The sequence below is a fragment of the Amblyraja radiata genome, chromosome 19 (genome assembly GCF_010909765.2).
Source record: "Amblyraja radiata isolate CabotCenter1 chromosome 19, sAmbRad1.1.pri, whole genome shotgun sequence".
Taxonomy (NCBI): Eukaryota; Metazoa; Chordata; class Chondrichthyes; order Rajiformes; family Rajidae; genus Amblyraja; species Amblyraja radiata.
Window position 1 is genome coordinate 12,546,996 of NC_045974.1, and position 22,858 is coordinate 12,569,853.

At 45.8% G+C, this 22,858-nt stretch overlaps 1 protein-coding gene across 25 annotated transcripts in view; it reads right to left on the reverse strand.

Annotated features, from left to right (window-relative positions):
- LOC116983831 (neuronal cell adhesion molecule-like) overlaps window positions 1-22,858 on the reverse strand; it is a 160,367-nt gene that overhangs the window by 55,097 nt on the left and 82,412 nt on the right. For 15 of the 25 annotated variants that reach the window (XM_033037687.1, XM_033037703.1, XM_033037698.1 and 12 more), the window contains 11 exons: window positions 22,482-22,613; window positions 22,256-22,399; window positions 20,811-20,922; window positions 18,182-18,348; window positions 17,947-18,094; window positions 16,867-16,991; window positions 14,079-14,108; window positions 6,871-6,972; window positions 5,309-5,506; window positions 3,350-3,420; window positions 1,239-1,464 (listed from right to left, as the gene is read on the reverse strand). In XM_033037687.1, the coding sequence (XP_032893578.1) occupies window positions 1,239-1,464; window positions 3,350-3,420; window positions 5,309-5,506; window positions 6,871-6,972; window positions 14,079-14,108; window positions 16,867-16,991; window positions 17,947-18,094; window positions 18,182-18,348; window positions 20,811-20,922; window positions 22,256-22,399; window positions 22,482-22,613 (1,455 nt within the window). The remainder of the gene's footprint in view (window positions 1-1,238; window positions 1,465-3,349; window positions 3,421-5,308; window positions 5,507-6,870; window positions 6,973-14,078; window positions 14,109-16,866; window positions 16,992-17,946; window positions 18,095-18,181; window positions 18,349-20,810; window positions 20,923-22,255; window positions 22,400-22,481; window positions 22,614-22,858) is intronic. The other 10 variants (XM_033037702.1, XM_033037689.1, XM_033037696.1 and 7 more) reach the window with 1 other exon arrangement.

Below are 22,858 nucleotides of genomic sequence, written 5' to 3' on the forward strand. Positions count from 1 at the left end.
CCTTTACAAGCACAACAGGTTTTGGTTATTTAGTTAGAGTCATAGAGTCATACAGCACTATGGCCCAACTTATCCACAACATCCAACCTGTCCCATCTGCACTAGTCCCACCTGCCTGTGTTTAACCCATATCCCTCTAAACCTGTCCGATGCATGTACCTGTCTAAATATTTCTTAAACGCTGCGATAGTACCTGCCTCAACTACTTCCTCCAACAGCTCGTTCCATACACCCACCAGCCTTCATGTGAAACATTTACCCCACAGGTTCCTATTAAATATTTCCCCCCTCACCTTAAAACTATGTCCCCTGGTTTTCAATTGCAGTTGTTGTTTCTTGTTGATTTCATCCGCTGCAGCATCCACAAAGACTCCTCACACCCTTGTAATAGTCTGTTTCCGGCAGGCGTTACAAGGCCTTCTATGCCCGCACCTCCAGAATCAGGAACAGCTTCATCCCCAGAGCTATCGCTGCTCTGAACCGGCCCTGCTGAGTGCCCCCCTCCCCTCACCCCCATGAACTGTATTCACGCACATCAACCCGGCACAGACATATTTGCACTTTAGACTGTTTTATTTTTTTACTGTTCTTTTTAAAAAATAAATCATGTTTCTCGGGGTATCTAAATGTTATTAGCTGTTTGAGATGACTATCGGATGGAAGCTGCATACTAAATCTTGTTGTACCTATGTGTAATGACAATAAAATATATTATTATTATTATTATTTTATCATCATGATTTATTACTCCCTGCTACATAAGACCCAACCCTCCATGATAGCTATTAGCAAACGGAGAGAATGTAGTCCATAGTCACATGGAGAACTTCCAAACTCCGTACAGCCAGTACATGTAGTCAGACCTGAAGAATAGGCCTCAACCTAAAACGCCACCCATTCCTTCTCTCCAGAGATGCTGCCTGTCCTGCTGAGTTATTCCAGCATTTTGTGTCTATCTTCGGTCTAAGCCAGCACCTGCAGTTCCTTCCTACACATAACCTATAAACCTGTATGTCTTTGGACTGCGGGAGGAAACCAAAGATATCGGAGTAAATCCACGTGGTCACGGGGAGAACGTACGAACTCCGTACAGGCAGCACCCCGTAGTCGGGATCGAACCCGGGTCTATGGCGCTGTAAGGCAGCAACTCCACCGCTGCTCCACTGAGACGGATCATTAGAATTGGATGATTGAAGCAAGTGCGAGGCACGAGTCAAATGAAGAGTAGCAAAACTCACGGTCTTCCCCAGAGTATCCGGTCACAACCTCCGGCTTGGGAGCAGCTCCGAAGCTGTTGAACGCCTGCACTTTCAGCTCATAGGGAGAAAACTCCGGTGTGCCCGAGACGATGTATTTCGAAACGTTGGCGACCAACACAGAGGTCCACTCGTCGTCACCGACCTTCTGTCTCCAGCTGACTTTATAGGTCAGGCCGGGCCCATTGTGCTGGACACCTTTCAACGGCTGAAAAAACAAATGGAAACTGTCAGTCATGGAGAGATAGAACCAAGTCGGATGCCGGGAATTGTTTCTTTACATGGAATCGTGGAATTGCACAGCAAGTTGGGAGTCAACGTTGATTCACTGGGTTCAGACTTTATACTTTAAAGGTATTTTGCGGAAACAGGCCCTTTGACGGGGTACTGATTGTGGATGATCAGCCATGATCACATTGAATGACGGTGCTGTCTCGAAGGTCCGAATGGCCCACTCCTGCACCTATTGTCTATGTATGCATGACCCACCGAGTCCATGCCGACCAGTGATCACCCCATCCACCAGCACTATCCTACATCCGAGGGACAATTTACAGAATCTAATTAACCGACAAACCTGCACATCTTTGGAGTGTGAGAGGAAACCGGAGCACCCGGGAAAAACCTACGCAGTCACGGGGAGAACATACAAACTCCGTACACACAGCACCTGTAGTCAGGATCGAACCTGGTTCTCTGCCACTGTAAGGCAGCAGCTCTACTGCTGCGCCACCGTGCCGCTAACAAGGTTCCTTCAGATGAGACGGGTATTGGTGGAGATAACCTCAGATAAATATGATTATATATTATTAAATAGGGGAAGAATTGTCTGCTACTCCTATGTCCAAGTTTGCTGATGATACAATAGATTGTGGTACAGATGGCATCAGAATTAATGTATAAATAGATTGAAGGGGCAAAATAGTGCAACTGGCCTTCATGCATAATGTATGGTCATCCATTTTGGATCTCAAAATGAGAGAGCAAAAATAGTGAGAGGCTGGAGGCTCAAGGATTTATAGGGGTCTAAATACTCAGTTCATTAAAACATCATTGGTGGTGCACAAAATAAGCAAAACTCCAATTGAATAATAGCCTTCGGAGACTGAAGTGGAAGGAGAGGAAGTTGTTATAACCATACAAATCCCTGGCTAAACTGCACTCACCTGGAGTATTGTGAGCAGTTCTGGACATTTCACCGATGGGTGAATATATGAAACTTGGTGGGAATACAGTGTAGAACAAGGGCCGCGGAGCGTTTTTGAAAGTTGGGGGGGCTGAGCGATCACTGATCACTGACCTTGGGGGTACCCAGCGAGCATGCAAAGCTACCGAGCAATGGGAGGGGGCCCCCCCCCCTCCCCCCCTCCCATGGTTGGGACTTTTTGAAATTTGATGTATTAAAATCATGTTTTAGTGCATTGTAGAAGTATGATTTCAATGTTTTTTATTTGAAGTATTGGGATAGGCAACCTAATGCATGCATAGGACAATGGAAATTTATTACACTCTCCCATAATTGACAATTGATTTTTATGTCCACTATTAATTTTTAAGCTGAGATTTCTTACTCAAAGTTATTGGAATTGTTTGTGGCAACGGTGGGTGCATGGAATTAACTCACAAATGTTGGATCAAGGGGGTAAAGGGCCTTTCCTGCGACTCAGGGTAAAAGGTCAACATCTATAATACTAGCGGGTCAGACACCATCTCTGGAGAAACAGGGTGGGTGATGTTACGGGTCCGGAGCCTTATTCAGTCTCCTTTATCTCCAGAGATGCTGCTTGACCCCTCCGTCTCCATCTCTTTGACTCTAGCACTTTGTGCCTACCTTCGGTATATACCAGCATCTGCAGTTCCTTTCTACACAACTAAAATACTGGGCCTATTAACCCCCTGATATAATAACATTTAATGCAGTTGCAATTAATCAATATTATTAATACTGATGGCCAGATGCAGCAGAAATGCCCAGGACCGCTCATTCCGTGTCAAAATTCACATTGACTGTGGTTCCGTGCAGTTTCAAGCCAAAAACACACCAATCCATTCAAACACACAGCTCAAGCCATCGCAAGAGAGAGTTTGCATACCTCCCATGTTATCACAAGATTATTGGGGTCAGTTCCCAGCCCCTCAACCCCTGAGGGATTTTCATCAGGAGCTGAAAGAAACAAGGTTAACGATTAGCACAAAGACAAGCAGGAATGCTGCTCCGCATCATTGTTTGATTTATACAATGCATGTCTGATTGAAGCACTGGCTTTCATTCCATGAATAACTAATAGCAAGACCACAGGCATTGGATTTAGTTTCATGATCATATGTATATAAGGCAACTGAAGCATCCTACCGACATCTAGAGAGCAGTCCAGAGCTATTATCTACATCAGTGGAGATGGACTATCTTTAATCAGACTTTACTGGACTTTATCTTGCACTAAATGTTATTCATGTTCTTCCCTTCATCATGTACACTGTAGATGGCTCAATTGTAATCATGTATTGTCTTCCTGCTGCAACAAAAGCTTTTCACTGTACATTGGTACACGTGACAATAAACTAAACTCAAACTCATATTGAAGTACTGGTTCCAGTGAAAGCCAAGCTAGATGGAGGCAAGAACAAGCTTGGTGTATGGGTGCCATGTCATTGCATCCTCATGCTTAAAGGGCCTGTCCCACTTATGTGTCCTTGGCACGCAAATTACGTGACCTCGTGGTCGCGTTGAGCCGCGACGGTCCCGCGAAGGTCGCGCGTGATTTCATGCGTACGCACAGCCGTCTGGAGCACGTGACGTCATTTGAAGATGGACACAAAGCTGGAGTAATTCAGCGGGACCGGCAGCATCTCTGGAGAGAAGCAATGGGTGACGTTTCGTGTCGAGACTCTTCTTCAGTCTGAAAAGAAGTTTCTTGACCCGAAATGTCACCCATTGCTTCTCTCCAGAGATGCTGCCGGTCCCGCTGAGTTACTCCAGCATTTTGTGTCCATCTTCAATTTTCTTGGCCCCGTTCTGGGAGTAGAAGTGGGGGCGGATCTGGACCGCAACGGCCGTGAGCCCCAGGCCGAGCTCGGCGATCGTTTGCCCGCTTCTGCTGCAGTTGGAGGTGAGACGTTGCGTCGCGCCAGGGTCTTGGGCCCGTCCCACTTTGGCTGTCAGTTCTGCGACAGGCCGTTGGCGTGCGAAGATTTTGTTCGCTACAAAAATTTCGGAGCCCCGCGCGATGCGCGCACAATTCCATACCCCTCCGCGCTTCTCAGTGGGACCGGCCCCCCGCGGCCATACGATGCCCGTGCGCCTCAACGCGACCACGAGGTCATGTAATTGGCGTGCCAAGGACACGTAAGTGGGACAGGCCATTCAAGCACACAAGGCCACTTAAAGATCAAGCTGTTTAAGCAGTGAGTGGAAGCAGGAGCAGTATTTTCCTCCCTTTATTGTTCGGGCACCGAACCGTTACAGATCCCGAACAATGGAGAGGAACAAAATCAGTGGAGTGGAGATGGAATCTTGCTCTGCACAGCTCAGCTAACCACAGGGCATCAGCAGTTGGGAGGGACTGACAGTGGCACTTCAGAAGAAGCCTCAAAGATACTTCACTGACCAAAAAAACCCTCCAGCAATTCATAAACAGCACATCCATCAGCTGGTTTCTACCAAGCCTTTGGCCTCTCAGTTCCACACTTTCATTTTGATCTTTCCCACTTCAGTGCTCCACTCTCTCCCTGTTGCACACCATTCCTGCACACTCACTGTGTTGTCCAAAGACTTAATGGCCTGTCCCACTTACGTGACCGTTACACGTGACTGCTGGCACCCGGCGACCAGAAAGACGCCGCGACTCTCTGGAGACCTCTCACGACCATGGTCACGGGTGCCGGCAGTCGCCTGTAAAGGTCGCCTAAGTGGGACAGGCCCTTAACTAATAGCAAGACCACAAACAGTGCTTGGATTTAGTTTCATGATCTGACATATATCAGATGGGCAAACCCACACATTGCGTGACTACTGTCAATAGTTTGCTGCTTGCCCTTCAATGCTGTCTTACCTGCTGGCTGTGTGTAATAGTGCTCGGACGGGAGGCTCGGCTCACTTCGGCCGATCTCATTGACGGCTACAACCCGGAAGATGTAGTTGACAAAGGGCGAGAGTTGCAGCTCCGCCGTGGTCTCAATCCCCTCAACGTCAGCCAGATGGCGCCACACTCCGGGTTCAAACTGATCCTCCTCGTATTCAATGACAAACTCTGAGAAATACAATAGCGGGAATTTATTCTTTATTCTGCTGCAGAAATGCAAACAGTCCAATGTCCAATCGCTTCATTTTGCTGCAATCCCCCTTCACCAGAGGTACAATCATTATATTTTGTTAATCCCTGGGTCTACTACTGACCAAGCCACTTGACAGGATGGCACAGTGGCATAGCCAATAACGCAGCTACCTCATAACATCAGAGATTCAGGTTCAATACTTTCCTCGGGTGCAGACTGTGAGGAATTTGTAAAAGATGTGTGGCTTGGTGGGTCAATGTTGGCCACTGTTGGAGGGAGATGATGAGAATGTGGGAAGAATAAAATTGGGATTTTCTTAAATGGATGGTTGATGGTGAACACAGACTCAAGGGGCCATTTTCTGTGCTGTATTTCTTGTGTGACTCCAAGTATTTGGCCTGGGCTGTTGGCTGTCGCTGGGCATGGTTTGGTAAAGTGCAAACAGCAGAACCTGGAGTATTGTGCGCAGTTGTGGTCCCCTAATTTGAGGAAGGACATTCTTGCTATTGAGGGAGTGCAGCGTAGGTTTACAAGGTTAATTCCCGGGATGGCGGGACTGCCATATGCCCAGAGAATGGAGCAGCTGGGCTTGTACACTCTGGAGTTTAGAAGGATGAGAGGGTCTCTCGTTGAAACATATAAGATTGTTAAGGGTTTGGTCACGCTAGAGAGGCAGGAAACATGTCCCCGATGTTGGGGGAGTCCAGAACCAGGGGCCACAGTTTAAGAATAAGCAGGAAGCTATTTAGAACTGAGACGAGGAAACACTTTTTCTCACAGAGAGTGGTGAGTCTGTGGAATTCTCTGCCTCAGAGGGTGGTGGAGGCGGGTTCTCTGGATGCTTTCAAGAGAAGCTATATTTAAGAGGGAGTTAGATGTGGCCCTTGTGTCTAAAGAGATCAGGGGGTATGGAGCGAAGGCAGGTACAGGATACTAAGTTGGATGATCAGCCATGATCATATTGAATGGCGGTACAGGCTCGAAGGGCCGAATGGCCTACTCCTGCACCTATTTTTCTATGTTTCTAAGAGAGAGCTAGATAGGGCTCTTAAAAATAGCGGAGTCAGGGAATATGGGGAGAAGGCAGGAACGGGGTACTAATTGGGGATGATCAGCCGTGATCACATTGAATGGCGGTGCTGGCTCGAAGGACCGAATGGCCCACTCCTGCACCTATTGTCTATTGAACCAAACAATACCATGGGTCCAGTATATGTTTTATAGGGTCATGGTCATACAGAGTAATCTTGGTTTGTTGGGTTATACGAGGTAAAATCAGTTCCGTTGACATTCCTTGAAATTTAAAGAACTATAAACATCAAATCTCTCCAAAACCTACTTCCAGTGGGGCTGTTATGTTCCTCTCCAGGTATCCATGACAACTGAACACTCCTGTCTCGTGGATTGGTTAATTCCAGGTCTGCTGGTGGATCGGGACGATCTATGGGATAAAACGTACAATTAAAAACACAGAGGGACTCACATGCACAAACCCGTGAATTTCTGTCAAAAACTGAACGGCAGATGGAGATGCACAGTGATGGGTGACGTGGCTGCATGCATTCCGTGTTCTCTCAAACCCAGTGGGAGGGTATTTCTACCTGGCTTGGCAGCAATAGTTGCATTAAGTGCAGCTTCAGCAAAACAGCAGCATGCAGACTTGCCAGGCTGTGCATTGCAGCTGTTCACAGTGAAGGTATGCATCGCTGCTCACCACTACCGCTCCTCTTGACTGCGAGGTGAAATTGTATGAGGCACAATGTCCAAACCAGTACAGACAATGGGATGGTCAAATTTCAACATGAGAGTCAGCAGCAAGAACATCTGCCCAGAGTCACCCGACGGACTCACACCAACTCAACTAATTGAAACCATCTAAGTCTGAATTACTCCAATCAGACACCTTGGGTTGGTGGAACTGGTCACCTTGACATCAGTCCGAGTGTGGTTTTCAGTAAGTTGAACCTGAAATAGTCTAGGGTCACATTTCCTACATTGCAATGTCAAGGTGGAAGAGGGTGCAGAGAAGTTTTACCATGTGGGTTCTGTAGGGTATATTTTAAGTTGGGATGTTGGCACAGCTAATAAATCATCCTGACCATGCCTTAGACGATAGAATTGCATCTCGTCAGGTCGGACGTTGTCTTGTAGTTGAACCAGCAGATGTGGGAATAAAGATCGGAACTTGCGGCTGAGTGGAATATTCTATTAAAGATGGAATTAATTACAAGCTAGTCCCGAAAAGAATTGACCCGTGCAGGTTAATTGGCCATTGATTAATTATTTTTGGAGCAAGCCTACAATTTTTCATCTCTTAATTCTCAGGAAGAGTTTATAGTTTATGGCATTTTGAACACAAATAGTAAATGGAGAATAAGACGCTACAAATAAAATTACGTGACCTTTATAGTAATTTGACATTGATTGATCAGTTAAATCAAAGAGATGTTTGGTAATGAATAAAAATACAGACTGAGGAAATAGGGCTCATCTTGTAAGGAATTATTAAATGTTGGTCAAAGATTGCTCATCCCTGATGTGTAACCTCAGAATTGGATGATAAAGGTCACATGTAATTATATGCAGAGTGCAATAATTATTGTGGGAGTTATGATTTTATGTCACTTGAGAACTCCATATTTAATTGACATCCTTACATAAATTCCAATAAGCCAGTAACAAAGAACTGAACACTGTTTGGAGTGGAGGGCAACTCTGCTAGCAACACTGAGGATATGGGGTTCACATCAGGAGAGACTGGAGAGTTAGTCCCGGTAGCACAGAGGTTAAGGATAAAATCATGGTGAATCTCTATGAAACACTGGTTGGGCACAGCTGGATCTCACAAGGGTTAGCTTGGATGGAGGCTATTCGGCCCATCATGTCTAGGCTCCGAGAACAATCCAGCCTGCCCCACTCATTCGCCCTGTCCCATCGCCCTGCGAATTCCATGCTTTCAAATGCTTGCCCTGTTTTGTGTACAGCTCCAGGTGCCTTACTTAAGCAAGCAAAGGCTAAAGGGAGGATGCCGAAGAGATTCCGAGGATTAGTTATGTGGACAGAATGGGGAAACTGTGAGTGTTCTTGCAATGGGGGAAGGTGCAGTGAGATCAATCAGGAAAGATATGGATAAAGTTGGCAGGGAGAAAGTTTTTTAGCGAAAGGATCAAGAACAGATGGACATAGAATAAAGGGGACTGTCAAAAGGACCAAAAGTACACAAGGATTTCAATCACCACACTGAGCGGTCAGGCCTGGATGGAGTCGAAGTGGAGAGGATGTTTCCACTAGTTGGGGAGTCCAGGACCAGATGACACAGCCTCATAATATAAGGAAATACCTTTAGAAAGGAGATGAGCATTTTCTTTACTCAGAGGGTAGTGAATCTGTGGAATTCATTGCCACAGAAGGCTGTGGAGGCCGTCAATGGATATTTTTAAGACAGAGAGTGATATATTCTTGATTAGTAAGGGTGTCAGGGGCTATGGGGAGAAAGCAAGAGAATGGGGCTGAGAGGGGAAGATAGATCAGCCATGATTGCTTGGTGTGGACTTGATGTGCCAAATGGCCCAATTCTGCTCCTATAACTTCTGAACATAATTTTGGAATGGTCAAACAAGGGCAGAAGTGGAGGTAGGTTCAATTGTAAGGTTCAGAAGGGTGCTGGACAAGCATCCGAAAGGATGGAATTTGCTGAGCTGTAAGGCAGGATGGGTGAGTGGGACAGGCTGGATTGCTCTTAGAGAAGAGACACGATGGGCTAAATGGCCCACATCCATGCTAACTATTCCCAGATCCTGAAGGATGAACCCTCCAACAGTGTGCACCTGGTCCTCAGCTCTCCTCTGAGATGTCTAGAGAGAGACTTGAACGCAGAAGATTCAGGCTTAGACATGTATATACATTGGGAGGTCTGGGGATTGACACAAACTGCTGGAGTAACTCAGTATCTCTGGAGAAAAGGAATAGGTGACGTTTTGGGTCGAGACCCTTCTTTAGACTGGGAGTCTGGGTTGAGGGTAACTAAAGTTGTGAAAAGGTACAAAGACCAAATAAAATGGAAGGAAAGAAAAGAACAAATCAAATCCAGCACCAATGATCAAGGAAAGGTGGAGCCCACAATGGTCCATTGTTGGCTGTGGGGAAGTTGATAACGAGGGGATACGAACAGTGAAACTCAGCAGGACGACAGTGAAACTAGTAAGATGACTATGATGGGGGAGGGATGGAGAGGGAGGGGATGCAAGGGTTGATTAAAATTAGAGAAATCGACATTCATTCCGCTAGGTTGTAAGCTGCCCAAGTGAAATATGAGGTGCTGTTCCTCCAATTTGCGTTTGGCCTCACTCTGACAGTGGAGGAGGTTCAGGACAGAGGGTTAAGTGTGGGAATAGGGAGGGGAAGTTAAAGTGTGGGAGATTGCATAGGAGATTGCGTAGGGTGTCCCAAGATAACAGGTAGGTGCAGAGAAGATCCTCCCAGTATCGCCATTAGCTGTCCACCTACCTTCAGTATGAGTTCAGAGAAAACAGAACATATTTCACAGCGAGATCCTGCATGCAAGCAGTTTTAAGTGTGGACGTAAAATCCGCTCAATGTAGAATAGTCCACAGTGTCATGTAGATTGTCGATTGACAGCACCACGCGCCAGAGAGATCAGATCCACTGGAAAGCTGTGGGATTTGAGTGTTAAATTACAGGGTCTCCTGTGTTTGTGCGTGGTAATTAAAAGATATAGAAGTGCAGCAGGCAAATTGAAACGTCTTTCACAGAATTAGGATTCCAAATTTGATCGAAAACAAGATCGGAGACAATCATTATTTTTTCTTGTCTGACGGAAACTCCTACGCACACGCAGACCCTCTCACTAGTGTGGCAGCTTCACACACATCAACAGCGCCAAACTCTCGCACACAGGACAGGTGCGTCAGTCCCACTCAAACTCCCAACAAATGACAGTCAATTTTGCACTCCTTAGTAGTGTGTCACTCACTCTGGCAAACTCAACAGATGTGACAAAGATAGTCACAAAATGCTGGAGTAATTCAGTGGGTCATTCACCATTTCTGGTGAGTCTTCAGACTGGAACACCCGAACGTCACCTATTCCTTTTCTCCAAAGATGCTGTCTGACGTACTGAGTTACTCCAGCTTTTTGCATCTATTTTCAGTCTACACCAGCACCTGCAGTTCCTTCCCACACCTCAATAGATGTGTCAGTCTCTCTCACCCTCCTGATACTTGTGCCGGCTGTTTGTAGACTCCTGGCATATATCAGTCATTTTCAGCCTCCTAAGATGGACACAAAAGTGCTGGAGTAACTCAGCGGGTCAGGCAGCATCTCTGGAGAAAAGGATTCGGTGACGTTTCAGGTCGGAACCTTTCTTCAGACTGAACTCTGCCTGAGAAATGGTCTTGACCTGAAACATCACCTATTCTTTACTCTAGAGATGCTGCCTGACTCACCGTGGTACTCCAGCATTTTGTGTCTGGCACTGGTATAAACCATCATCTGCAGTTCCTTCCCACACATTTTCAGCCTCCTGAAAGATATGTCAGTCATTCTTAAGCTGTTGTTAAATGTGTCGAATCCTCTCGCACACCTGAAGCATTTCATCACACATTGCAGATATTCATGTTCTTGACATGATCAAAGTTGTTTGGATATCTTGCCCATGTCAGACTGTCTCACACTCCCGGTATCCAGGCCACATGATCCCACACATCAGTCACGCCATTTTGACACTGACATGTCAGACTCTCTCACACCCTACGACATGAAACACTCGTTTCAGGAAGAGACTGGACCGTCCTACTACTGATCAACATTTCAGACAGTCTTTAACATAGAAACATAGAAAATAGGTGCAGGAGTACGCCATTCGGCCCTTCGAGCCAGCACCGCCATTCAATATGATCATGGCTGATCATCCAAAATCAGTCCCCGCTCTTGCTTTTTCCCCATATCCCTTCATTCCTTTAGCCCGAAGAGCTAAATCTAACTCTCTCTTGAAAACATCCAGTGAATTGGCCTCCACTGCTTCCTGTGGTAGAGAATTCCACAGATTCACAAAACGTTTTTCTTCATCTCAGTCCCAAATGGCCTACCCCTTATTCTTATTCTGTGACCCCTGTTTCTGGACAGCCCCAACATGGGGAACATTTTTCCTGCATCTAGCCTGTCCAATCCCTTAAGAATTGTATATGTTTCTATAAGATACCCTCTCATCCTTTTTAATTCCAGTAAATGTAAACACAGTCTTTTATCATAGGTCAGTCCCGCCATCCCGGGAACTAACCTGGTGAACCCACGCTGCACTCCCTCAATGCCCTTCCTCAAATTAGGAGACCAAAACTGCACACAATACTCTAGATGTGACCTCACCAAGGCTCTGTACAACTGCAGTAGGACCTCCTTGCTCCTATACTCAAATCCTCTCACTATGAAGGCCAACATGCCATTTGCTTTATTCACTGTCTGCTGTACCTGCATGCCTACTTTCAGTGACTGATGTACAAGCACACCCAGGTCTCGTTGCACCTCCCCTTTTCCTAATCTGACACCATTCAGATAATAATTTGCCTTCTTGTTCTTGCCACCAAAGTGGATAACGTCATATTTATCCACATTATACTGCATCTGCCATGCATCTGTCCACTCACTCAACCTATCCAAGTCACTCTGCAGCCTCATAACATCCTCCTCGCAGCTCACACTTCCACCCAGCTTTGTGTCATCCGCAAACTTGGAGATGTTACATTTAATTCCCTCGTCTAAATCGTTAATATATACTGTAAATAACTGGCGTCCCGGCACTGAGCCTTGCCCCACCTCACTAGTCACTGCCTGCCATTCTGAAAAGGACCCGTTAATTCCTACTCTGCTTCCTGTCTGCCAACCAGTTCTCTATCCATGTCAATACCCTACCCCCAATACCATGTGCTCTAATTTTGCACACTGATCTTTTGTGTGGGACCTTGTCATAGGCTTTTTGAAAGTCCAGGTACACCACATCCACTGGCTGTCCCTTGCCCATTCTACTTGTTACATCCTCAAAAAATTACAGAAGATTAGTCAAGCATGATTCCCCCTTTATAAATCCATGCTGACATTGACCGATCCTGTAACTGCTTTCCAAATGCGCTGCTATTACATCTTTAATAATCGACTCAAGCATCTTCCCCATGACCAATGTGAGACTAACTGGTCAAAAATTCTCTGTTTTCTCTCTCCCTCCTTTCTTAAAACATAGAAACATAGAAAATAGGTGCAGGAGTAGGCCATTAGGCCCTTCGAGCCTGCACCGCCATTCAATATGATCATGGCTGATCATCCAACTCAGTATCCTGTACCTGCCTTCTCCCCATACCCCCTGATCCCTTTAGCCACAAGGGCCACATCTAATGCCCTCTTAAAAATAGCCAATGAACTGGCCTCAACTATCTTCTGTGGCAGAGAATTCCAGAGATTCAACACTCTCTGTGTGAAAATTTTTTTTCTCATCTCGGTCCTAAAAGATTTCCCCCTTATCCTTAAACTGTGACCCCTGTGAAAAAGTGGGGTTACATTAGCTACCGTCCAGTCCACAGGAACTGATCCAGAATCTTCAGAGATATATATACACATCCACATCTTCTATTCTCACTTCCAGCACTCATCTCTCACACTCTTTGTGGATACATTGAACAGATACAAACAGCAGTGGGCATCCATAACATGGGTACTGAGTTTGGAATGATGAGGATTTTTTGCCTGTATTTTAATATATTTGGCAATAGCTAATAGTCACATCAGACTGTGTTAGTCTTCCCCGTTGACCCACAGATATAAAATACACTCCAAAGCCACAATAACACCTGAAAAGTCTGGAGATGTACTCAAGCCCAGAAACATTTTGAAAGGATGTGGTGGTGCATTGTGTGGAGACCCTGCAAGAGAACGGCTCTTCCTGCAGCTTTCAATGGAGGGAATCGCTCCGTGGAAGCTCCATCACCAGATAGAATGGAGGAGATCGCACTGGTGCACTAATCCCCCCAAGTGATAGACCACCTCCAGGCATTGACAGCCAAGCCCTAGGCATGGAATTGGGGATAAAATCCAATCAGGAACGGAAGCTAATCCAGTTCATGTTACCAAAAGAACAATGTTATTCATGCCGGCACCAGGTTTTGGTCTGCTCCCACTCTGGTAATGGATGTTCCACAACATGTGATCACACATTCAGCCAGAAGCTGAACAAAGCACGAATCTAGCTACACGATACAGAAATATACGCGTCCACCTTCTAAAGAAATAAAACACCCAAAGAAATATACAACAGGGTTCACCAAATGTTGTTGATGATAGGGTGAATTCGTACTATCTATACAGGGCAGTGTGGAGATGCGTAAACGTCAGTCTCCACAATGCTCCACCCCAGGTGATGTTTGACTGAAACATGATGCCGGTGAACATGCTTACAACCACTGCTGGAGATGAAGTCATGAGAGCAAAGTCAAAAACAAATGGAAGAGTGAAATGTGCTGAGACAAACAGTTGTTAGTTTACCGTGTGTGCTAGCTGGAGTTGAGGGGCGTGCTGGAAATAAAAAGGCAAGTTGAGGGTTTAGTTGCACAAGTGAAAGAGTCACCATTTTTTCAGCCAGAAACATATTTAAAAATTGGCCAAACCCCCAGAAACATCCCAAAACGGTTTGCGGATAGCACATTGTATTGAAGGAGGCTATCTTATACAATTCAAAACCCTTCAACACATAACAATGGGGTTAGCCCATTCTCTCTGCATTGTTCACATCTATGGACCCACAATGGCAACTGGCCAGGCTATCTGATCAGCAGAACAAACGTTAATCTGGCATTGCTGCTCCTACTTTTATGCTTAAGACACGGAATAAAATGTCAGCATCGCTTATGCAATGGTGACTTTCCCACAAGTTCCATTTTTAAGTCTTCTCCTTTCTGACTGTGTCGGTCGACATTCATATTAACGGCATGGCGGCACGGTGGCGGAGCTGCTGCCTCACAGCGCCAGGGGCCTGGCCGCTCCCCCAGCCTTCACCGCTGACGATCCCACTTTCCGCAGAAGATTTTGCGATCTGTGTCCTTTTTTACTCAAACATGGCTTCTCAGCAGTTGACACGCCTCTCAACTAAGTCTGCCCCCTTTCCTCGACTTCTCCACTCAGCCACAGCAAGGAGAGGCTTCCCCCTGTCCCCACCAGCCTCCATGTTCCTTCAGAATGTCTTCCGGATCCAACGTAATGCTGCCACCAGACAGCCTTCAAGCATCCCAAAAGGATATTTCTCCAGGACACTTTGCTTCCTTCATTCTTCTCTTTCAACACTCACTGCCTTTCGGTCAATGTCAGAACATGCAACATGTGTTCTTGTTGCACCTCCCTTTCCTCCATCCAGCATGGGATGATCCCACCCATTCCTGAAACATTTAGTCCATTGCATTTGGTGCCACGATGTCATCTACCCTCTGGTAGATAAAGGCAGATTGGATTGCCATTTCAGTCTGCGAAGGTTACCCTTCGTTACCATGTTATCCACATGACACTTGAGCTCTGATATTCCCTCCAACCAATACTGCCTGGCCTGCTGAGTGTTCCTATATTTATCTCAGATTTCTAACTTCCCCAGCATTCCACCTTTGAACACTTTACGAGTCCTCGTTGATCTTGGGAAGCTGTGTTAGAAATGGGTTGGCACGGTGGCACAGAGGTAGAGCTGCTGCCATGCAGCGTCAGAGACCTGGGTTCGACCCTGACTAGGGGAGCAGTCTGTACAGAGTTTTCTACATTCTCCCCATGACTGCATGGGTTTTGCTCTGGGTTCTCCGGTTTATCTCTTACACTCCAAAGATGTCCGGTTTGTAGGTTAATGGGCTTAGGTAAAAAACTATAAATTATCCCTAGTGCGTATGGTGTACTAGAGTAACGGGGATCGCTGGTTGGCGCGAACTCGGTGGGCCGAAGGGCCCGCTTGCGCGATGTGTCTCTGAACTACACTAAACTAAAATGCACAGAGCACACACAATCAGCGAAGGAACATGGGGTCTTTTTACTGTGAGAAAGCATTCTCAAACCTCACCAAACTAATTACATTGCTGCCATGGATGCGACAGGGCTTCGAAGAATAGTTGGTGCACCTCTCTGGAAGCTGGAGAGAGAAAGATCCACACGCTGTGAGAGGTGTCGAGAGAAACCCGAGAGTGGATGGGATGAGGTAACCGGACCAGGGAGGGAAAGGTTATTTTGTGCGTCCCAGGGGAGCAGAGGAGACAAGCCTGATATCCATGTGCTCAAGGGCTGTCCCGCTAGAGAAGTCAAGTGACAGGCGTTAGGGCTGGAACTGGAAAATTACAGAAGATAGCCAGCGTGCCTGAAATAGACATCTTGGCCTTTTCCAAAATGGATGCTGCTGCTCGCTTGTTTTGTTTTTCTTTTTTTTCTCTTTTTTTAATAAAAATATATCGATTCAATTATTAACAATTATAAATATTTACAAAACAAATAGCAACGCAACCACCACCATAAGACAAAAAGTTACCAAGTATTCTTAATACCAAATATTAAATGAACTATGTTACAATCTAGGTCCAGGATGCTTTTGTTCCCCCCGTGGTGCCCAGCGGTCCCAGAAATCCCCCATGGTGCCCGTGGACAACGGTTGTTCCTTTTCGAGACGTAATGCCGGAAAAGGGGCAGGCAGTCGGCTCGGGCAGAGCCCTCGTCTGCCTGGCATTGTCTGTGATGCCGGGGTTCCCAGTATTGACAAAGGCAGGCTACTAGCCCAGGCTGAGATAATTTCCAGTCTTGCTATCACTAGACTGTTGTGATGCAATCTGACCCTCATGATCCTAGGTGCCCTTGACCTGAACTCTGAACGCCAATCCTCTGCTGTGCAGGTTCGGTATTGAATCGCGGAGAGAATCCAGTCGACCATGCATTTGCCATCTTAATCCAGCTCAGCACAGGCACTGCTGCTGTTGCTGGGACATAATGGACTTGCATTGTTCCCTGGCGACTGCCTCCACCAGCTAAACCCACAATAGGAACAAAGTACTTTACCTTAAAACAAGAAGCCAGTGATCGAAGAAGTGGGGTGAGGGTTGTCCAAGGCAAATGGTGTTAGCAGTGTAGCTTACTTGGGTCATTGGGGCTTATACTGTGTGGCGAAGACATGATTGTTGAACAGAGGCATGCAAGGGGTGTGTGTGTGGGGGAAAAGTGGCAGCAGCCGAGAGTAAACGCCCGAGAGTAAGTCCTTATGTCCATAGCCATGAACTTGACGTTTGAAAATATGAACAGCAAAAGAATGAGGACGCATTACCTAGGACGGTGAGGACAGCTGTAGCAGAGTTGGTGTCAAGTGTGGTGTTCACCACGCACGTGTAGGAACCTTGGTCTTCTTCAGATACATCTAAAATGGTCAAGACATCTCCTGACGGCCGGTGCCTGAAATAGAAATTGCACGTGAATTATCTGTTTGTTCACTCTCCTGTTAAAAGCTGCCTCCGCTGCTTCCAGCGGTTTCTGTTTTTATTTAGATTTCCAACATTCAGCAGTGTTCATTTGCCAAAGGTCAAGGCGTTGGGGTTTAGTTTAGTTTAGAGACCATCGAGTCCGCACTGACCACCGATCCTCGCTCACTAAAACTATCCTACACACACCAGGGACAATTTTACATTTATACCAAGCCAATCTACATCTTTGGAGTGTGGGAGGAAACCAAAGATCTCGGAGAAAACTGATGCAGGTCATGGAGAGAACGTACAAACTCTGTACAGACAGCACCCGTAGTCAGAATCGAACCCAGATCTCTGGCGCTGTAAGGCAGTAGCTCTACTGCTGCGCCACCGTGTTAGATTGTGGGGAGAGATTTGTGTTCAGTACCAGCAGTTGCAATGGTACCAAAGTGTCCTGGTTTCCTCCTGCATCCCAAAGTTAAGTATGTTGGTAGGTTAGTTGTCCATTTTAGGTAAGTGGTAGAATTGATGGAAATGTGAAGAGAATATGTTATGAGGAAAATGGGTGGGACTTGCTGTTATTCTGTAAATTGGAAAGACGAGATACTGAATGGCCTCTTGTTAAGTTTTAAAGAAATATTGAAATATTGACTGATTACACCACTTTCCTCCCAATCAAACATCCCCTCACACATCCACCTGTCATTAACTATGTCCTGCCCCCACCTCTCTTTTCCAGCTTTCTTTCCCCTACTACAATCAGTCTGAAGAAAAGTCGTCTATCCCTCTACACTTGTTACCTGACGCGTTGTTATTCCAGCACTTTGTGCTTTGATCAAGATTCCAGTCTCTACGTATGGAGATAGTCTACATCCCACAGGTTTCGATTCACGAAACAGCACACAACCGCGTCCTATATTTTATAAAATAAGATTCGACGGTACCTGCTGTCATCAGGCAGCTCCTCGTTATTTTTCAGCCATATAATTGTCGGGGAGAGCGTTGAATCATGCTTCACCTTGCACTCAAAGGTAGCCGTGCCCATTGTCTGCACAGACTGATATCTTGGCTGTTTAATAATGGTCGTCGGATCTGGAAGTGACACAGGTTCATGATGCCCAACTTGGCAAATAAAAATAAATTGCTCTCGTAATTACCATCTGTTGACATAAAGCTCACCTTTGATCTGCAGAACGGCGCGGTTTTGGACCACTCCATGAGTATTGGTTGCTACGCAGGTGTAAATGCCGCTATCATTCTTCTGGGCAAAGGCGATTTCAAGAGTGCCATTTTCATGCAGCATATAAGATTCACCGTGGAGTACGCTGCCTTGGTTATCCTTGAACCTGTAATGGAACACATTTTTTAATTTAGCTTTGTTTAGAGATACTGAGTTGGATGATCAGCCATGTTCATATTGAATGGCGGTGCAGGCTCGAAGGGCCGAATGACCTCCTCCTGCACCTATTTTCTATGTTTCTACAGCGTAGAAGCAAGCCATTCAACCCACCGAGTCCACGCCAACCAGCGATCCCAGCATACTAACGCTATCCTACAAACAATAGGGACAATTTACATTTATTCTAAGCTAATGAACCTACTAACCTGTACGTCTTTGGAGTATGGGAGGAAACCGAAGATCTTGGAGAAAACCCACGCAGGTCATGAAGAGAACGTACAAACTCCCCGTACAGACAAACAACCGTAGTCAGGATCGAACCCGGGTCTCTGGCGCTGTAAGGCAGTAGCTACTGCCACGCCACCGTGCCTCCCAATTCTCAGTGGCTCCACTGGCAATGCACATTACCCTGCCCATTGCTGCCTTGGCCCATAGATGCGCCTCCGAAATTTCCTTCCTCATTTCAGATAGCTTAGAGTTTTTAGTTTTAGAGATACATAGATACATAGAAAATAGGTGCAGGAGTAGGCCATTCGGCCCTTCGAGCCTGCACCGCCATTCAATATGATACAATGTGTCTGCAGGCTCTTTGGCCCACTGAGTTTGTGCTGACCCATAATCACCTGTACACTAGTTCTATCCTGCACACTAGGGACAATTTACCGAAGCCAATTGACCAACAAATCCACACGTCATTTGGAATATAACAGAAAACCGGAGCACTCAGGGGGAAAAAACACAGTTATAGGGAGAATGTACAAACTTTATACAGACAACACCCATAGTCAGGATCGCACACAGGTCTTTGGTGCTGTAAAGCAGCAACTCTGCCACTGCCCCCCAACCACATATTGTGCCGCAGAGAACCTTATAGAGGAGGGCATTCAACTATGTACCTGAGATGTCATATTTCTTTACAATATAGATAGTGGCCATACATAAAGCAATCTCACCAATTATATTCCTCTCCATATTTTCCCTGTAACCTATCCTCCCTTCACTCTGCACCACGCCCCCCTCCGAGTCTCCTACAACCCACCCACATGAGAAGTAATCTTTGAGTGATCCATTGATCTCAAAACCGTTCTGTCTTTGCGACATGGGAGGAACCTGGAGCACCCAGGACAAAAACACATGGTCGCAGAGAGATTGTGGAAATTTAACACAGATTGCACCGAAGGTCAGGTTTGAACTCAGGTCGCTGGAGCTGGTATCTGCACTCATATTGGTTTCACGACCCAGCCTTTTCTCGTACAAAGACAGGTAACACTCTTAGTTTCCAATAGGAAACCCATTTTGTTTTTAAAATTTTCTACCAAATCCGCCTGAACTATTCCACCGAGCAATGCATTTCACGTGATGGGAACCCGCCGTGTATAAACACAATCTGTCATTCTGCATCCCATTCTTTGCATTTGTCAGTAAATCTCAATTCACTGATTGTTCAAAAGCCAGGGTTACACCAATATCCCAAACACACATGGGCGGCATGATGGCGCATCGGTAGAGTTTCCTCCCGCACTCCAAAGACATAAAGGTTTGTAGGTTAATTGGCTTAGATAAAAATGTAAATTGTCCCTAGCGTATGTAAGATAGTGTTAGTGTGGGGATCGATGATTGGCATGGTGGGCTCGAAGGGCCTTTTTCCGAGCTGTATCTCTAAACTAAACTAAACTCAGTTTCGATCTTGACTACAGGTGCTGTCTGTACAGAGTTTTTCTACGTTCTCCCCATGACCTGCGTGGGTTTTCTCTGGGAGCTCTGGTTTCCTTCCACACTCTAAAGATGTACAGGTTTGTAAGCTAATTGGCTTAGAAAATGTATAAATGGTCCCTAGTGCATGTAGGATAGACAGTGTTAGTGTGCAGGGATCACTGATCAGTGGGCTGCAAGGCCTGTTTCCACAAAGTATATCTAAACTGAACTAAACTAAATATCTTTGATGTCCATGTAAACGCACCAGATATGAAACCTTGGTATGACCTCTTTTGTAAACTAAACGTAATAACAGTTGGTTATATTGAACCCTGCAGTGTTTTTAACTGGGTTAACTTTCAAGAGAGAGCTAGATAGGGCTCTTAAAGATAGCGGAGTCAGGGGATATGAGGAGAAGGCAGGTACTGATTGGGGATGATCAGCCATAATCACATCGAATGACGGTGCTGGCTCGAAGGGCCGAATGGCCTACTCTTACGCCTATTGTCTATTGGATTGTTGAAAACGTTTGTTTTAGCCAGCTCTTATTGATTGTGTATTTAGGTAAACCATGGAAATTTACTGTGCAATACCTCAGCGTATGTAATAATCCTAGAACAATTCTTAAAGCAAAATTGAAAATGTTCCAGGGCACAGTGATCAGATAGCAATTACAAAATACAAGGAGGAAAGCAAATAAAATAACAACCTTACCATTGAATCTGAGGAATTGGTGATCCAAAGAATGCGCAGTCCAGCAATGCAGGCTTGTTGGCAATTACCTGATAAACTTGGTCAGGTTCAGAAAGCATTCTGGGTGTCTCAGCTAAAGAGGGCCACAAAAGGAAAAACATGGTTTTTTTTCAACTGAATCCTCTCTGTTTTTCTATTGTTAACTGCTTCCAAAATCTCACATGGCTAAGAACCTGCAATGATGATTTGTTGAAGATAGATACAAAAAGCTGGAATAACTCAGCGGGTCAGACAACATCTCTGTGGAAAAGGAATAGGTGACGTCTTGGGTCTCGACCCTTCCTCGGACTGAGAGTCAGCCAGTCTGAGGAAGGGTCTCGACCTGAAACGTCACCTTTTCCTTTTCTCCGGAGTTGCTTTCTGACCCAGCTGAGTTACTCCAGCTTTTTGTGTCTATCTTTGGTTTAAACCAGCATCTGCAGTTCCTTCCTACGCATGATTGTTTGTCGATGTAATTAGTTCTGCGAGATTCTTACAACAGAACTAACAACGTCAAAAAATATTCCCACCGTCTGTGACCTGCGGAGTGCCAGGTCCTTTGTTGCTTGTGATACATATAAGTGACGGAAGAAAAAGTAGATGCGCTGCTTAGGAAAATTGCATTCAAGACAAATCAAGAGTGAAGAGTGTTTTATTGTCATATGTCCCGGATGGGACAATGGAATTCTTACTTGCTACAGCACAACAGAATATGTGAATAGATGGATTATAGTGAAGAATAGGATGCAGCAGAATGAAGATCAGTTGCAAATATGGATGGAACAATGGCAGATAGAGATCTATGCAGCCATAAGTGTAAGGTATTACAGTTTAAGAGGTCAAATGTAAGGGGAGTTTATACATTAAATGGCAGAAGTCCATATCCATTTAAAACTGGGGGCACAGTCCCAGGAGAACAGACCATTCTTTTAGGCCGCATTGAGAATTCATTTCTTTGGAGGATTTTGAATCTTTGGAAATTTCCTGCCTCAACAGGTGGTGAATCTGCCACAGAAGGCTCTGGCGGCTGTCAATAGATACCTTGAAGGCAGAGATAGATAGATTCTTGATTAATACGGGTGTCAGGAGTTATGAGAATGGGGTTAAGAGGGAAAGATAGATCAGCCATGATTGAATGGTGGAGTAGACTTGATGGGCCGAATGGCCTAATTCTTCTCCTATCACTAATTAACATGAATGGATTGAGAGTTATTGGTTAATTGAGAACATTTAAGGTTGAGATTAATAGATCGACAATCAGGTCTTCCACAGTCGCTAATGCCTATTTTGCACTCTTGCCCACCTCCCCTCCAACCCTCATTAAACTGCTCCTGCTTGGTCTACCTCATTGTTTCTCTTCATTAGTTCAAGAAGGGCTTATAGAGTGGGCGAACTGCAGACGCACACAAGGCAGCAGGGTATCTTACCAAGGACATTAACAAACGCATTTGCCAACAAGTATCCGTGCACATTCGAAGCGTTGCACTGGTAGACGGCACTGGATGAGACCTGGACCTTGGCGAAGCTGATGGTGTCGTCCATTATTTTCCTGCTGATATCACTCGGGGCATCTGTCAGACACAAAGAAGTCAGCATTCCCCGACAAAGCTTTCACAGCAAAAAAAAAATCATTCAGACAGACGTCATACTCACTATCAATGGGGAAACTGTTGACCATCCAAGTGATGGTGGGCTTTGGGTTGCCGTGGGCTCTGCAGATTAGACTCCCATCTTCCCCAGGAGACAGGACCAGGTTCTTTGGCTCATTGATCCAGTATGGCGCGGCTGCGGAAAAGCAAATTGCAGTCAGAGTTTTGCCCCCATGGACAGCCGGCAACCCTCACACTTATTGTTCAGCAGCACGGTGGCACAGGGGTAGAGTTGCTGCCTCACAGCACCAGAGACCCAGGTTCGATCCTGACTATGGGTGCTGTCCATACGGAGTTTGTACGTTCTCCCTGCGACCGCTTGGATTTTACCGGGTGCACCAATTTCTTCCCACACTCCAAAGGCGTACAGGTTTGAAGGGT